Source organism: Colius striatus, chromosome 7 (assembly GCF_028858725.1).
Source record: "Colius striatus isolate bColStr4 chromosome 7, bColStr4.1.hap1, whole genome shotgun sequence".
In the NCBI taxonomy this organism is placed as follows: domain Eukaryota; kingdom Metazoa; phylum Chordata; class Aves; order Coliiformes; family Coliidae; genus Colius; species Colius striatus.
The window spans coordinates 2878793-2897048 of record NC_084765.1 but is presented as its reverse complement, the minus strand read 5'-3'; the positions used below and the strand labels follow the sequence as shown (position 1 = coordinate 2897048).

Below are 18256 nucleotides of genomic sequence, written 5' to 3'. Positions count from 1 at the left end.
TGAATGTGCCTTGGTTTATGTCACATCTCTTTCACCACAGATAATCATTCTACAATAGCTAAGAGGGATGTGATTTTCAGTTGTCTTATACAGTGTATAAAAAATATCCATGTTAATGCCTGTCATACAATCACAACTGTTAGTGTTTTTAGTAGTATTTTGAAGAGTCTGTCACTTCCAGCCTCTACACAAGCTGCCCCTACTCCCATCAGCGTCCTCTCCTTCGTCGCTGGTTCTTGCTCGGAGGCTTCAGGAGGCTCTCTCGGTATTTCAAGTTTGTGTGGAACAGTCGGACCATTTCATGGTCTTTGTTATCTAATACTCTGGGCAGAAACAGAGATGATTTCTGTGTCCTACGAGTTTTAAAGCCCCTTCTGGGTCGTCCTTTCCCATTGATTGAGACATACCAGAGTCTCTCTGCGCTGGCTTTGCGCTTGGTGGCTCCTCGGTTGGGGACAGTCCGGTAGAGATGGGATGCGTAGGTGTTATAACCCAGTTCATGGATCCTCTCCACAAACTCACACTCTGCATTATAGTTTTCCTGTAAAACAAATATGACAAAGTCTAAGAAAGGCTATACAGGTAACAGCTTGCTTCTATCTCAGTAAGACTGGATTCAAGTTTTAAGCAATGCTGTACTCAGGATAAGCACAGCAACACCTGCAGTAAGAAAAACTCAGATTGGTGCCATAGAAGGTGAGCAGAAGAGAAGCACTGAGCCAGAACTGCTGTGCAGAAGGTGCTCCCTGTCAGCTGGCTGAGAGGAAGCTGTGGATCAGAATCAGAAATTGAAAAACAATTTGAAAACAAAAAGTGAATGGAAAGAAATAGGTCCCTGGTTGTTCAGGTGTATATTTATTTTCCTTCTGCTACAGACCTCAATGTGCCTGTAAACTGAAGGGATGATGTAATTGCTGCCTAGCAAACTTTGACTTCTACAGAAAAGCAAAAATCCTAGTTTAATGTAAAATATGGCTTTTTAATTAGTATATTAGTAGCTAGAGACACCTGTGGTCTATTACATCTAGTTTGTTATGGATATTTGAGCAGTGGACATCTTTTTCATGCAGCTTCAGCTTAACAGAATGAAAGGGCACCTGGCCCACATGTGTGTTCCTCCAAAACGCTAGGCTGCTCCTCTATCACAAACTGTAAGGCAGAATACCCACCCATCCTGGGTGCTTGCATTTTGCATGGTCTGCCAAAATTTGACCCATTTCATCTCATCTTCAACTGAGAGAAAACTGCACAAAAGACTGTCACTAGGAAATCCTTCATCCTCCCTAGGAGTGGTAGAAACAGCACAAATAAAGGACCTCCCACACTCTACATCTTAACTACAAATTCATCTTTGCTTTACCAGTGTGATTAAGACTTCAGTATCTAACATGTGTAAGGCATAGAGTCAGAAGGTCTTTACAAAGGATTTTTGCTTCTCTGGAGGACATGAGAAGGGTGCAGGTAGTCCAGACTGGGGCCAGAAGAGTCATAGGCTCCATTAACAACATGTCTTTAATGCTGTTCACTCACCAGAAATGCTGATAGGCATTTAACAAGATTTTAAAAGGCTCCACATGTCTCAGCTTCACAGCTGTAAAACGGAAGTGCCTTTCCTTGCAAAGACAAGGTTTTCATATGCTGTGGTGCTGGAGCCCACACAACTGCCATATGTAGGTAGATTTGTCTTTCTGTCTGCCTCAGTTCTGGTTGTACAGGGTTTATCACAGGGGATAAACTGAGAGGATGATCACAATCTGCTAAGGACACAAAGGAATTCTGCAGACTCAACAAACTTGTTTTATTGACTTGGGAAAATCGGTGAACCAAGGAAAAACAACTGTTCCAATACTATTTAATAAAATGCTTCCTGTATAATTGTTCCCAGAGAAATCAGTGTTGTGTGAAATAGGGGCCTTGCACAGGTACCTGGAATAGTGATATCAGTAAAGACGTTGATTAGTTTTTTCCTAGACAAGTAAAGCCAGGTGGTTTCTCCTGAGCAGTGCCCTTATCCCTTGCTTCTGTGAAAATAAACTGATTGGACTGTGTCTCTAGCTCTGAAACACAGGTCTGAAATGATTTCTGTCAAACTTGAGCTGGAACAGCAAAAAATATCATTTCTAGTGGTACAGAAACCTTTCCTGATTGGCAGCTGAACAAACTTCAGGATAGCCTGATGTTCCTCACACTAGAAAGGGAAGTTCAGGATAAAAAGAGTCCTTGGGATGTCCTACTCTAGGCTTTTGTTCACTCTAGGAAAGGAGCTTTTTGCTCAGAATTTTATTAGTCCTATTTTAATTCAGTTTAATTCATGTGGAGGAAAAAAAAAATCCTTATTTTGAACAAGAAAGAGAAAAAGATGAGAAATAACTTGAACATTCATCACTCCCACTGATTTCTTTTGGACACATGTTGGCTCTGAGCTGATGGAGGAGCAGCACTGAAAAAGATGACCATTTTAAACAATGCTAACTGGAAGCAGAGAAGAGGGCAGCCTTAGCTCTGGCACAGCAGAGCTATTATGGCCTCATTCCACTTCAGAGGCATTTTCCTTGCATTTGCCAAAATTGTTTTGGTCTGCACCTCCTCATGAGCAAAGAACCATCATCTTTACACATAGACCCTCTAATCAATGTGCAAGTTACAGAAAACCATAAACACTATCAGAACATTCCTGAAAAGGTGGAGTAAAACCCATTAAACCAGGGAGGTAAATGACTTGATTGTGTTATCTGGGTTGGATTCACATGGAAAAAGCTCACATTGCTTGAGGATATATCATGCCGTTCAAATCAACAGGGTTAGACAGAATGACTACTTGGAGGAAGGGAATTTCACATAGCCATACTCTACCCTATTCAAATCTGTTTCCATCCCATTGGATTCCCAGAGAAACTGCACAGTAAGGCTGTTATACAGTAAGAGATCATAAGATTGCTAGGGATGTAATCAAAAACAGTGGAAGAAATTCAAGCAGGTAGATAATGTGTATACACACTGACAGTTATGTCTTAGGATGTCCCTGAATGTGGAGAAGTCCAAGTTAAAGTATTTCATTCACTGAGGTGAAATATTTGCTGGGCTGAAAAGGCAAGACTCCCACCAGTCTCAGCATAGCCCAGGTTTTACCTCAAAGATGAGGAAAGAAAATGAGGGCAAATGGGTAGAATAAAGTGTTTACTTTCACCTTTATCTTCTGCACCTTGTCATACTCCCTTTCCTTGCAATAGCCCTGCCTTTTAGTAGCTGTGAATTCTTTCACTGCCAAACCAAATGCTTTGTGCAAAGAAACTTCAGTCAATAGGCTACTTTCCTTGAACAGAGGTAGTCAGCTACTTCTGGATATTCTTTTTCTGACATGTATATCCTCTGCCAGTGCCCAAGATCCCCAACAAATATAAATGGGGATCATCACTTTGAATAGAGATGGACATTCTGCACTGCAGAGGATGGCTCCTGAGGTCTTTATTAGGGCACTTGATTGACTAAAACTTTGGCCATGTGGAAGACCTTTCCCAAATACTTTTCCCTGCCTTTGGCTACACAGGCAACAAGAAAGTAAGAACAGTTTCTTCCTGCTTTTAAAAAGATAACAATTCATTGCCCACAACAATTCCAGACAGAAATCTATAACAATATTACTCTTCTCTCTAGAAATGTTTCTTTATCAGAAATCAGTGCTCCCCGCTGGACCTGTTCTCTCTGTAGGAAATGACAGGCAGCTGCCAGTCTGAAGTAAAACTTACTGATGCATAAAGTCTGCCTCTTTTGTTCATGGCCAGATATCTGCCTGAGAACAAGCCCTTGATGGCAACGATTCCAACGTCAACAGCAGTGATTTCAAGAATACCTAAAAACAGAAACAATGATGAGATAGGTTGTTACTCCTCATCACATGTAATTTTTTGAGATACCTTTGAATGACAGCTTACCTGAAGAGCATGATTTCACAGCTCTCACCAAAATCACATTGCAGTCATGTGAATTAAACCAGACTATTATTTGACACCATTAGAAACCAATAATGATGTGGGAATTGTTTGAGATAAGCTTGACAAGAAACCCCTAGATGTCTGATTGAGATTGAACTCTTTCAAACATGATAAAGATTTGACACTGAACTAGAAGTTCACTTAATCCTATATGTATATATAAAAGTTTAAATCCTCTCTAATGCTTAGGAACACAAGAGCTCTTGACTTATTGAAGCCAGTCACAAAGCTGTCCATTTCAGGACAAAGCCCTTGCAGAAGTCTCCAGAGGGTAAACCAGAGCGAGTTAGCTGCATTTTAGAGTCGTGTATGTATTCATGAAAGGAACTTGTCATTTAAGAGGTCAATGGAGCTCCCCAGACAAACACAATATGACTGTCTGAGCCAAAGTTTGGGAGGAAATTTTTCAGGCCGTCAAAGGTGGGTTCTCAAAACCAAGAGTGGCATGGGCAAGGCAGGCACACAACCTGCCAAAATGTTTCTGCCTAGCCAAAGGCGCTGATGGAGGCACAAATGACTGGCAATATGTTCTATGACTCTCTAACTGACTCAGTCAAATTTTTCTCTCAGTTCTCCAGCTGTGGCCCCATGGCTTGTTACTTTCTGAGTATTTGGGGGTGAGAGGTGACCCTTGCACCCAAACCCATTGCTGCCTTTGGGCCATGATAAGGTAGGGCCAGGGAGCCTGTCCCCTTTGCAGAGCTGGATTGCTGGCTTGGCTGTGTCTGGGAGCGCCGGGGTGGTTTCAGTACAGCTGTTTTGAATCAGGCACCGGCTCGCTGCTGAAGGATGCCTCCTCCGGGCTTTGATAGCGAGGGGGTTTTCCTCTAGGAAATAGTGGTTTTCCTTTATGGACTTCAGACACATCCCTGAGGTCTCCCTATCTCTGTGTGCCATCACCAGACGGGATTTACGCTTCCTGGGGCGGCGGGGCCGTGGCAGAGGCCGGGCTGTGCCCGCAGCCGGGCTTGGGCTGCGTGCGGGGGCTCCCGGGGCTCGGGCAGCGCGGTGAGGAGACCCACTCTCCTCCCTTCCTTCTGCCGCCCTCGCACAAACCCCCTCAATCCCGACGTATCCCGTTTCATCTTAATTACCGCCGATTCCCGGCACATGTCAAAGGGGACAGATGTGATTTAGCCCATGGAAGCTCAAGCCCCCCCGGGGGAGACAAGTTGCGGGGGGAAGGGGGGATGGACGGCGACGAGGGAGGCGAGGGCAGCCTTCAGCCCATCGAGGAGGGCACCGGGACTCGGCTTCGGGAGGGTGGGAGGGCACTGACTGCCCAGCGGTCCGGGCTGGGACAGGGCTGGCGTGGCAAGCTCCTGAGACAGTGAGGGCGAGTGACAGACTACGCGGGCCAGGGTCCCGGTCCCCGCAGGGAGGAATTTGGGGTTTGGGATCGCGCTCTGCTCCAGGGAGGGCAGAGACCCTCCTCCCGCGGCCGGACGCCCGCACCCCGCAGGGCCCGCTCAGGAGTCCAGGGGCAGAAGGGGCCGTCCCATCGAGCCTTCCAGCCCCCCCCGGAGACGGAGGGAGAGCCGCAGGATGCGAGGGCGCGGAAAGGGAGCGGCGGAGTTCGGCGGAGCCAGCGGGGAGGCTCCCGAAACGCCGAGGCGAGATCTCGCCGAGCCCGACGAGGGGAGGGGACGAAAGCTCCGGCAGCTGTGGGTGTCCCCGGTCTCCGCCGAGGAGTCCCGCTTGCCGTATGCGGCGGCTCCGGCCCCGGGGCAGCGCTGAGCAGGGGGAGAGGCGGGAGTGGCTTCGCCACCGCCCCGTCCGACACCGTCTCAGCACCCGCCGTCGCCTGCCCGTTGATACTGAAGCGGGACGCAATTGGTCCGACCGAGAGACCCCCCCTCCCCACGCACCCCGGCCCGAGGGAAGCGGGACGGGAAAAGGTGTTCCCGGTACTCACTGAAGACGCTGTTTTTCTCCAGGGTGCCGTTGATCTTGCCGTTGGGGTGGATTTGGAGGTGGTACTTGGTAGCACAGTAGAGTTTCCTGCGCCTGGGCGCTCCTCCGAGGTGCTCGTAGACGCCGCCGCGCCCCCCCGCATCCCGGCGCGGCCGGGGGTCTCTCGGGGAGGCTCCGGCGGCCTCGGGCAGCCCCGCGGCCCGCCCTGGGGACCACGGTTCCTGCAACAGGCTCAGGAACAAGATCCAAATTATGACCATTGTGGCATGATGGCCGCAGCACTTAATCTGCTGGGGAGATCGAGGCTTGGAGCAAATGGCACCAGGGGTCCCATTAAAGCCGTCTTGCTAGCAGCACTCCAAAGTTGCAGAGCACACCCTGTTTCGAGCTGTGAAGCATCGGCAAGTTTTTATCAGCCTCGATCTGTCCCTTTTATCTGTCTCAGATTTACTTAAATCAATAGACATCAGCAAAGGCCACCGAAGAGTCCCAGCTGTTTGTGTTAGATGGAGCTGCCGTGATCAGCCTTCTCCTTGGGTTTCCAGATAGACAGACGGCATGCAGGAGAGGCAGAGAGGCAGCAGGAGGAGGAAGGAGGGAGAGGGGGGGGGGGAGAGAGAGAGACACCCACTGAATTTCGGCAAGAGACTGTGGGGAAAATAGTTGATCGACGGAGCATAGAAATAAAAGCAGCTTCCTGCAACAATAGCCTGATCTGCGGCCAATTGATACAGAGCAGAGGAGGCAAAAGGTATCGGTCTCGTGTGAACTCCCGGAGAGCAGCGTGGATAAAATTACACAGCATCTCTCCGCTGCGCACCGTACCCCCCCTCACTCCCCCCCCCTCCCCACACGGGGGGTTGGCTGCGGCAGCCGCCCGCCCCGCGGAGAGGCGCGGAGCAGCCGCGGACCCTCTGCTGGGTACCGCGGGGCACCCCCCGCGCGGCCCGAAAAGGGAAGGGGGGGGTGTGTGTTGGGGGGTGGTGACGGGGGGAGGAACACTGATGCTCCAAGCAAACATTTTCGGGAAGTGGCTTTGAGAGCGCGCGTGTTAACCGCGGGAGCTAAGCAAGGGCGCGCGGGGCCAGGCTTCTCGGGCAGACACACGGACAGACAGACAGACAGCAGGACGGACACGTTTTAATGGCTTTCCCTCGGGCAGCAGGGTTTCTTCGGCGCGTGTGTCGTGTGTCCCCCTCCCCGGCTTTGTCCCCGGTGTGGAAAACGAACAGTCGCTACTAAATCAATCAGTTCACGGTTACAAATCACGGGCATTATTTCCCTTTCTTCATTTCTAAATTCATGTAGCTAAGGTGGGGCCCAGGCTGTGTGAGGGTACACGGCCCTGAATGCATCTGCAACAAGTCGGAGCTAATTCTCTTTCTTAGCTCCGGTGCCTGGGAAGTCTCATTAGCCAGAGCGGATCTGCACTCCCTACCATGTAACTTCACACAACTGCCCACGCTTTCAAAATACGACGAAGCTACCTATAAATAAACAGAAAAGAAGGCAAAAGGTTCAACAGCTCCGTGAATTGCGCTGTCCCTGTGTGCTACTCAAAGGCAGCTCGTTAATTAGATTTGCATCTGAAACAGGCGGTAGGAGTTTTGGGGAAGTGTTTGAGAGATAATTAGTATTAATGTGCTTGGAGGGCACACAAATACACCTTTGAAGTGAGTCACGTCAGAATTCAAGCGTTTGACCTTGATCAATATATTCTTTTTTTCCTCCAGAATCGGTGAACAAGAAGAGGTCTATAAAATAGTTTTTAAAGACATTCCGATGTAGAGCAGTAGGATTTTCTTACACGTTAAGGAGATCTTAAATTTTAAAAAAGAGACAAAAAAAAGAGAAGCTTTTACTAGTGGGAAAATGAGGGAAGGGATACGACCCCTTCCTAAAAGGAATGGCAGGAGGATGAAACCATCTGGAAAGCTATTCCCTATTTTAAGCTGTGCTTAATATTTAGTAGTTCTCCAAGGCTAAAGGGCTTTTCATTATATAGTCGTCTGGAATAAAAGGAAACACATAAAAAACCCACAAGCACCCCTCTCCGCCATTACCACCCCTTCCTCCCCCTTTTTCCTCTCCGCAAGTTAAGCCCCAGCCTCACAAGGAGAGTTTGATCTGGGGATGATAAATGTTTGTACAATTAATTCTTTATTGCTGCCCCGTAATGCCACTTCCAGGCAGTCATGTAATTCCAGTATATTTAGTAAAAGTAAACGATGGGAAAAGAAATTAAATTAATTAAAGTATCCACGGGAAAATATGAATACAAGCAGGACACCAGCCTGGGGGTGGATGCGAGGGTGGGGGAGTGTCGGTGCTTGCAGGTTAAATCCTTTAGTCCCTCCGAAAATAAGCAGTCTTCTGCATACCCTTTCCCCTCCGGGATGTATCGCGCGGGTCCTGCGGACCCCTACCCTCCGGCGAGCTGCAAGCCGAAAAAATAACCCTGAAAGTCGGGAGTCCCTGAAGGATGCTCTGACCAGCACGGCGCAAGGAGAGATAAAACGTGATTAATTCCTCTAATTAACCATAGAGATTTCTTCCGAGTAAATCTCAGCTCCCGTCCCGAGCTCAGTGCATCACCCTGCAGATGTGCCACCGACATGTTACAATTTGGGATTTGCAGGGTATTTTTCATTAGTGCTCTGAGGAAAAAAAAAAAAAGCCCAATCCCGCAAGATCTTTCCCCTCCTCCCTCACACACACCCCCGCAATAATAAACCCAAAAGACTTAGTGGGTGGAAGAGTTACACGTTAATGACTTTTGCTCAAATTGCTTCCATCTTGATCACATTTTCATAATTAGCACCATCATCTACAAATCTTTCCTCCCTGGGCATCTGTCACAGCCAGGCTTCCCAAGCGATGTGGATTCTACTTATTAGGGAAGGGGGAGGACACTTCCAGGTCTGTCATTAATGGTTCCCTTCCAAATAAAATGACTACGACCTCCACGGCAATATCAAAGAGCTGGAGCCACCTTGTCTCACTCTCTACACCACTGAGCAGCCAGCAACCTTGAGTCGTTTTGCTCTCCTCAGACATCTATACAATAAAACATAAGCCCGCTCTTGTACATTTTAAGTTGTCTGGTGACCATTTTTGAAAACAAAAAGAGAGGCTTTGATGTGGTCTGATTCTACCAGGGGGGTGGGATGTCAGATGTGGTCTACCGCTTCTTTCTGGAAATATTTTTAATTATGCCCCAAAGCTCCCTGTAGCCCCAAAGTAAGAAGCAGAGAACAGTTTGAGTCTGTCACTTCATGTGGAAGGCTGTAGACCCTAAGTAACTAAATTAGAATTACAACCGATAAGAATCTATTAATTCTCTCAAAATGTGTGATTTTTTTTTTCAACGGAACATATTAGGTATCTGGTGGTTTTTTAATGCCTCATCTCACTAATTTAACGTTTCTAAGTCTCCTTACAGTTAAGCCTTGAACAAAAAACCAGGAGCAGCAGCATTTCTCTTGGCCAGCCATTGGCTAAAAGGGAATATTTGGGGCAGATGGTTTAATCCTGGCAATGTGAGCGATGCAGGCACGCACAGTGGGGAGGTGCTTAACCCTACAAGAAGGGTGCATCCAAGATCTTTGTGCCAAAGCAATAAACATCTCTCTTGAAGTATTGCATAAATGCCATTTCTATTGAAGCATCGCGGAAAGGTAAACACTGGGGGGAAAACGCTGCGTTTTGGAAGCCGCGCCCGTTCCCTCTCATCCCCCTCCTTCTAATAGTAACTTTAACCTCTAATAAACTTTACAAAGACACGTTTTGCGACGCTTCAGCTTTAACGCTGCTGTGCATCAGCTGGTTTTACTACGCGGTCCGGCACCGCGGCTGCAGCCGCCGGCCCCGGCGCGGCTTTACGAGCGGCCCGTTACTCCAACAAGGAGGATGTTACAATTTGTAGAGCAATAAATACCGAGGTGATGGGTGGAGCCCTCGGTAGAGGAGGGGGAAAAAGTAAAAACCGCCCTCCTTCACCAATTAAAACTCTATCCTAACTCAAATGTGGACCGTGGGAAGGTCTTAAAGAAAACAGAGCCCCGGAGATGCTGGGTGTTTGTTTGCAATGTGCTAATGTCATCTCCTGAACGCAACTTACAGCTCGCTCGCACCTCCCGATACGGGGAAGAGGTTATAAAATTCAACTCATTTTTATTCAGCTATATTTTGTTTTCTTTGTGGCTTCCTAGCGGGGCTGTTCTGCACCCCGTGAACAATATAATCTTGTTTAAATGACTTTCCAGACCACACAGCATCGCATTACCCTGGTCTATAGGGGCAGGGAATACTGTTTATTGTGTTGTACACTATGAACTCCCAGAAAGCAGGATGAAGGGAGAGTGGAGGAGGAAAGCTCCGGGGAGTAAATTCACTGTTGTCAAAGTTCAGGTTGCTTTCTCAGGTGTAGAAAGTAAGATTTACATCATTTCAAGTGGAAAGAGATAGAATTCTCCAAAGGAAATGTTAAGCACATCATCACTTCCCCCTGTATCTGCTCATGTGAAGTATTCTTCGTGTTTACAGTTATTTTTTTATGGTTTATGGAAAAACAATCTGAGGTCTGCAGATTTAGGATGATACAGTTGATTCTACACATATTATGTACATTGTACATCAGAAAATAATACAGTTTTTAAAACGTATGTATTTAGACTTAAAAGCATGTGGCTTTTACTGGTATCATTGAGATCTGCTAACTTTTATGTTGTAGTAGTCATTATCATTATCATTACCACTATTATTATTAGATTTACATTAGGATGCAAATATTTAAGTTAAGGAAATTTCTACTGAAGTTGGCAAGAGTTTCTTTGGCTGAGAAATGAGGGATTAATCCTTCATTCAAAGTTCAGGGAATTCACTAAGAGCCTTTTCTTTAACACCAGTGAATTTGGATCAGGCCCAATCTTATTAACAGAAAAATTGTTTTCCCTTGTTTTCAGAGGTCTTGATGGTTTTACTGAATGAAAATATTCAAAACAATGGATGTAGTAACATTAAACAACAACAACAACAACAATCTTTCTCTTCCTTCCCTTGCTTACTCCTTTTCAATGCAAGAAACAAAAGAAAAGGTAGAAGAAATGTAGCACTACCAAAATATGTGCCATGGTGCAGCTTAGATGGCTGTCACATGGCTTGCAAAGATTTGTGGCTCAAACCATGCTACAATAGGGATATTCAGACCAATACACAACTGTGAACTGCAGACAGGAAAGTAACTAAACACAGGGCGTGAGGGGATGTCTCAAAGAGGAGAAAGGGAGTGTAAAAACAAGGGAAGTGTAATTTGTTGATAACTTGGGAACCAGATTTGCATACCTGCTTCACACCTTTGATGTCTCAATCATCACTTAATAACCTGAGCTCTTGGAAGAACTTTTTTTTGGTAACTCAGTTTGTGTTTTTTAAATCAGCTTCAAAGCATTTATCTACATTTACAGAAGTGTGTACCTGAGAGAAGCAGCTGGCCTATATCCATGATTGTAATTGCACTTTGTGCCTGAAGGATCTGCTATTCAGAAAAATCTCTTACTACTTTTAGAATTTATCCCCCCAGTTACTTTCACAATCAGAGGATTGTTACGATCTCACTCAGCCCTGCAAATCTTTGGGAATTGGATTACCTGAAGATAAAAGATCTCTCTTTCTGCAAGCTGTGGTTGGATCAACACTTTGCAAAATCAGATGACAGGCACAGGGGTCAGGCCTAGGTCTGGGCATGGAGCTGCCCAAGTGCCAGGGACAAAAACTGAAAGTACCTGCCTTAGGGAAATGCCACGTGCATGAACACATGTCCCCGAAAGAACAAAAAAGTATAGTGCCAGGAATTATCCACTTTGAACTGAAGATTAAGGTTTACATCTGGGTTTTCCCAGATAATCACAGCTGTGGTTGTGTGTTGTCCTAAGGAGGGGACAATGCACAGTATCATGAGTATCTTGAAGTTGCACCTAGATCAAGGCATAAGAGGGAGGGCCAACTAGGTACAAGAAGTACAGGCAAGGGAAGGTTATGAAGCTTTCAAATCTAAAAAGCTAATGTGGAGAAAGAACAGAAACACAAATTAAAATGAGTAGATGAATTTGAATGGAATTCCTTCTTTTGCCTCATGGGAAGAGATAAAAAGTACCTGGCATTTGTCACCAGGACATAAAGGAATGACCCCATTGGTATTCTCACCCACATATGTGTGCAAACACACACTGACATCCTACACAGGAAAGGTAAGAGGAAAATGTGTGATATAAAGAAGACGCAAGTTAAAAGGATCTCTCCTTCTAGTACTACCTGCACCTGACTATCAGAGCTAGGACTGAAAAAATGTACTAATAAGTAACTCCTGAGTGTCCTAAGCACAGTTGCAATTAATTACACCAGTTTATTTCTAGACCCAACCTAAGCAGAGCTTCTTTGTTGACACAGTTTCAGACACTGGCTGCCACATTTCTATCCCATCTATGTTAGGCAGGTAAGAAGCACTCGGAGGTCACTTGGAGTGGTCCTGAGGAGTTCTGAGGCTCAGGCTGAAATCAGTGTTGTTTTGCTCTCCTCCAGGTCTCTGCCATGGTCACTCAGGATGGCTGAGGCTGAGAAGAATGTGGGACCAGGCTCTGGTGCTTACCTAACCTTGCCAAAAAGTGACTTCCACTTGATACTGTGCAGGTATAGTCCCTTCTCACAGACTCTCTCTCTAGGGAGGGACTGAAGGTCTCTTCCTAGATCTGGAACTCCCTGGAGGAAATTTGCTGCTGTGAAAAAACATGTTTGACCTTTCTTCATACTTGTTTGCTATTTCGGGAAGCATAAGTCCTGCTCTTCTGACCAGTAGTACAAACAAAGAGGAATTAAGCTCTTTTCACTGATACATGTCTCTGTCTTCTCTTGGGATGTTTTTATCCTTATTATAAGGGCCCTTTAACACTGACATTTCAAGGTAGAGTTTGCAGTACTTTTCCTGAGCAGTAGCTGGGCCAAACAGCACAGCTGCCCTTTGAGAAGCCACTACTCCGAGTTTCCTTTTGCTTAATGTTTCATCATCCCTCCTTGAGGTATTTGGTGTCCAGGTATCAGACTGTCTGTGTTGGCTTCTCCTGCAGCCCTGGCTGCCCTCTCCCCTTTGGCATCTGCACTCCTGCAAGGCAGAGGTCTCCAGCAACAGGGTCCTGCCCTGTCACTGGTAGCCCTACATAACAAACATGCCCAGAGTTCCTCTGTCCCTTTTCTGCAAGCTTTAACAAATTATTTTTCATAGTAATTTCATTACTTAGGTTGTTAGTCAAGTGATTAATACCAGGTTCTAGACATCCTATACCTAAGAGGGCATTTAAGAAAGTATTGGGTAGATGAGGACAATTTGGCTCTCCTGTTTCGACCCAATTTGACAAGTGGGTAAGGCTCTCAGAGCTGCTAGATCTGAAGGTATATTGTTCGCCTGTAACATAAAGAGGGAGACTTAATTATTTAATAGTGTGTTATCTTAGTGCACTTTCTACTCTGAGACAGTCTTCTAGTACTTCTTCTCTCCTAGGAAAAATTTCATAGAAGTGATGATCCAAAACATAGAATCATAGATTAGCAACGTGAGACCCAAAGAAATAAAAGATGCTCCTGAGGAGCCTTAGGAAGATGGTACAGACACAATTTGTGATTGAATACAACAAAGAGATGGACTGAGGACTGCCTGTGACAAAACTAGTGTTGTAAAGCCACAGGGGAAGAACTCTATTCCCCCTCACTACTTGCAGCCTCTGCTTTAAACGAGTGATTATTAGCTCCAGTAGAATATTTTCTCACTGAAGTGGTCTTTTTGATAGCAAAGGGTTATATTATGACCAAGAAAAGAGGTCAGGGCTATTTTCTTTCCAGGTCTTTACATTGTACAACTGCAGGACTGCTGGATGCTGCAACTCAGTCTTAAGCACCAGTGCTTAGATACTAGATTCCAGGTGATGCCTTAGCTGAGGGTTTGCACAGGGGTGGTTGTGTAAGTAGCAGGTGTAAGGAATCTTATTACCAACATCCACAACCAAATTCCACACTTGCTGGAAGCCACAGGTGAATTTGTCATGGATATTTTTCTCATTACATCTTTTCTTAGAAGTTCTGTAGGAGTTAATGGCCAATTTTATTTTATCCAGCTCTAAACCTTATTGCCACATCTCATCCCATTCTCTTTCAGAGATTTTTCTCACTGGGAAATGAAATGTGGCCTTCTCCTTCCTCTAGTTGGGATGTCTGACTAGTAAGCATAAGTGATTCCTTTTTTGATCATACCTGAATGCTACCAGCATGGGTCAGTTGCATCCCATAAATATGACATTTTAGATTTACTGAGGCCTTTTTTCTCAGATGGCTAAGTATGGGCCAGACTTTTTAATTTGCCTTGTTTAAAAAGTATTGATATGTCTTGCAGAATTGGTACTTTAGCGAATTACAGGAGCCTGGGTAAGTAATTATTTATATCTTGATATCTGAGAACTGCTTTCTCCAGAGGGCATTCTTTGCTGCCATCAGTCTCTCCTAGGTAATCCAATTCTTTGCCTTAACGATCTATCTCAAAAAATAGAAGTAAAAATTTCCAGACCTGTTCTTGTATCATCTCTCACAAACTGCACAGAAATTTCAGTCCAAATCAACTCCTGCAGACACTTCTGATCTTGTTTTTGGCTCAGAAGCCTCCAAGATTTTAACTAGACCACAACAACAATCTGCAAAGTAAAGAAAATCAGCTTCTGTTTTGGATACACTTGTTTCAGTCCAATTCTTTTTCTGTATTGATGGCTCTTGCTTTAGGACTACAGTGAGGATCTAACTAGAATCAATTAACAATCAAAAAATGCAGGACAATCTAAGTAAGGTGACTGGGACCCCAATGGGTCTCTGGAAACTCTCAGGTTTATTTTCTTCTCTGAAATGCACTTGTTCTCTGATTTTAACATTAAAACACAGAAAGCCAAAAGGCATTGGAAATGTTTGTGACAGAAGGGTATAAATATTTTTCAGGAAGGCAGAGTTATTTGGAAATTACCCCCCATAAACAGATTCTCTAAGTAGCCTTTGCAGAATTTCTCAACTGGCTCTGTTTCCAAGAGAGTGCAATGCCTCTCACAACCTCTCCTTTTCCCATCATCAGGTCTTTAGCAGACATATCACATCCTTCCAGACTATCAACTAGCTGGTTTTCAACAAATTTTCTTCTGTTCTCAGAGCTGCAGGACTCACAAAGTCAGTCAGACACACGTTGCAAAGAATGATCCCCAAAACAGTTTGGTAGGCTAGGTAGCTGCAACACTCTGGTCTCAAGGTCAAGCTGGGGCTGACTCACTAACTCCTTGCACAGACAGTTGAGGTTCCTAACCCAGGAACATTTTCTGCCTTCTGCCCAACAGGTAGTTCTTCATTGTGAACAAGGGTGAATTCTAACACAAAGATGTCATATCCCTTATGTGAGGTCCAGGGCACTGTTAACTATTTGTTTCAGAAGCATCTTGTTTGTTTATGTATGAAGGATGTCACCAAGATCTGTGGTCCAGCTACATTAAAGTGCAACCTTGTTCCCTAGAAACTGGTCTCTGTATCAAACCTCAATAGGGGAATCCTGGGATACTTTTAAAAGGCACTTTTCCAGATAATTTGAATATTGCTGAAAGAAGCACAGCTCCTCTTCTACCTCCCCACCCTCTGCCATGGCTTTTATGTGCAGCTGATCTGGGGATAACAAATCCTGCTTTCTGCTTGCAAAATCTTGCATCCTATCACAAATTTCCCCCCCTTTTTTTTTGAATCTGGCAATTTGACTCCTTTCCCACTCTGCACTGGAAGTAACTTCAGTGTGGAGTAGGAAAAGTTTAGAGACTTATTCTCCAGTTGTACCATTTCCCCTCATGGAAGTGAAAATGTACATATCATTCTCAGCCTACCAATCTAGCTTAGCCATCAAATATCCAGATTACACTCATTCTTGGCTAAGAGAAAAAACAAAGGAATCACACAGAAGTAACATCCTCCTCTGCTCCCTGTGTGCCTCTGCCTTCTGCCACTCAGAAGGCTGAAAGCCATGCCCAGCAAGGCTTGTACATTCTCTCTTTCTGTGTTACCATCTCACTCTATTTGGCTATTGTGAGGACAGAAGGATTGGTCAGTCCACACCTTTCTCTGCTGCCTGTTGGAAGGGGTGTGTTACAAGTATTCTCCCCTACAGTCAGCCATGCAGGGGGCTCCTCCTTGCCCACAGAAGACTGCCATTTCCCAAAGGAGCTGGATGCAACCTATGCCACTAACATCCTCCACCAGTTAAGGAATAGGACCAGCTGTTTATAACCAAAGCCAAGACATCCTTTGCTCTATAAGATTGGGAAGATAATAATTGCTGGGAGTGATCTGTAGCTGATGGGTGTTCACAGAGCTGCTCTGAAACAAAGCAATGAAATAATTGTCAGAAAAACACCTGTATGAAAAGAAAACAACGAGTTTCATAATGACCTGAATTTTATGGAAGCAGAAGGCAAAGGGTTATTTAAATTGTTTATTTGCTTTTGTCTTGAATTTTGGATTTTAAGCATCTAAGTTTTATTTTACATCAGGTCACTCATTAAAATCTAATCTTTACTTAGAAAGAAGGACACCCACCTTTGAGCAGACACACAGACACACCTGCATCCCCATACCAAATGCAATGCCTGAACTTGCAAGCCCTTTGTCATGAAAGTAATCTTTATTCACGTGAGCAACCCCACAGGACTATTCATGCAATGGAGAATTACTCACACGAGTAAAACTTTGCAGGATCAGGTCCTGGATCTAACAACAGCATTTTAATTACAGACAATCCCCAAGCAGTGTGTACAAAAGAGTTTTTTTCCTGGACAATAACAAAGGTTATTAGCCTGTTCTTTTTTTCCCCTTCTTGCTCTTTGGTTTAAAAGGAGGCACCAATAATCCAAACCAAATAAAACTGACCTTTGAACCTTTTTTGCTGTACTTTTTCTCATGCCATGATTTCTTTAGTGTGTTAGTGATCTGAAGGCTCGTTCTGGGCTACAGCCACTTTCCCAGACAGGACTGCCTTTCGTCCCCTGACAAATCACTGCTGAGCCCCTTTTGTCCTGCACCACTTTGATCTCACCTGCCTGTCAGGCAAAAAAGAACTCCCGTACAGTCAGAATGCATTGCAAACAAATTGGCAACCATTTCATTCCCATACACCATTTCAGCAAAGATCAAGATAGAGATAGAGAGTTTTTAACCCTTTCCTTGACCTGCGCAACCGAGAGGGAATGCTTGATTACGGTGGAGTGATAAGATAATTTCTGAAGGAATTGGAGGATTAAGAAAACCAAAAGAAACCCCTCTGTAGATGAAAATTGCAGGGCATATTAGCCCTCAAATACAATGGAGTTATTGCACAGTGGGCAGCGCTGTGCTCAGATACAGGCTTTACAGAAGATCGATTCCTTTTAATTGGACAGCTGCTTCAGCATAAACCAAAGAAACATAATAGGTATTCTCCAATGTGAATGAAATTAATCCTATTGTAAATAACCTTTGGGGTATTTAATGGGCTATCTGAATCCTTTCCAATAGATAAACTTAGCCAGAGGTGAGTTTCTTTCCTGGTTTAATCTTGGTAATTTCAAGTTTCTCTTTGTTTACATTTTATGGTTCTACATTGCATCAAGTTTAGAGAAGCATGATGTAGAAATTTTAAAGTGATTTCATACTTGGCAATGACTTACTGTGAATTTCCCTCTGTAGTATCAGAACTACCTAGTTCTTTGCTACTACGTTGGATACAATGCAGCTCCTAGGCTGGTCCTGCTCCCATCGAGTCATGTTTTATCTGTTACTGTAAAGGTAAAATTCTGTCATCTTTGAAGAACTCAGATTAGCAACAACATAGGTGTATTTAATCTGTTTACTATTTATCTGTTCCCAACTAATACCACGTGCCAACCTCCTGTCTTCTTTCCATAGGAGCAGCCTTGTTTAGCCAATAGTTTGTTTTCTATCAAAGTACCTCACCACCTTCATTTTAGTCTAAAATGCACTGGAAAAAATGGTTAGTATTCAAAGAAAGGAAATTTAAGACATCCTTGTCTTCTATTTAAAATGATTGAAAGAGGAAGTATAAACTTTTGGAGAAAACAAAGCTACACCAGTGATGAAAAGAAGAAAGTGTATTCAAACCCCCTGTCAAAGATACATATTAATGAAACAGTGGCACACTGCACAAAGAAAGAGTAAAATTACATTTTATAGCAGAAAGTTGAAAGCATGTTTCCTGACACACTTACTTGATACAAATGATGGTACTTGCTTTATGAATT

At 44.5% G+C, this 18256-nt stretch overlaps 1 protein-coding gene across 1 annotated transcript; it reads right to left on the bottom strand.

The window, feature by feature from the left end:
• Positions 1 to 208: 208 nt before the first annotated feature.
• FGF3 (fibroblast growth factor 3) lies at positions 209 to 6166 on the bottom strand. Its single transcript, XM_062000276.1, has 3 exons — positions 5908 to 6166; positions 3747 to 3850; positions 209 to 541 (listed from the first exon to the last, which is right to left on the bottom strand). Exons 1-3 carry the CDS (start codon positions 6164 to 6166, stop codon positions 209 to 211), a joined length of 696 nt encoding a protein of 231 aa, XP_061856260.1.
• Between the last annotated feature and the right edge of the window lie 12090 nt (positions 6167 to 18256).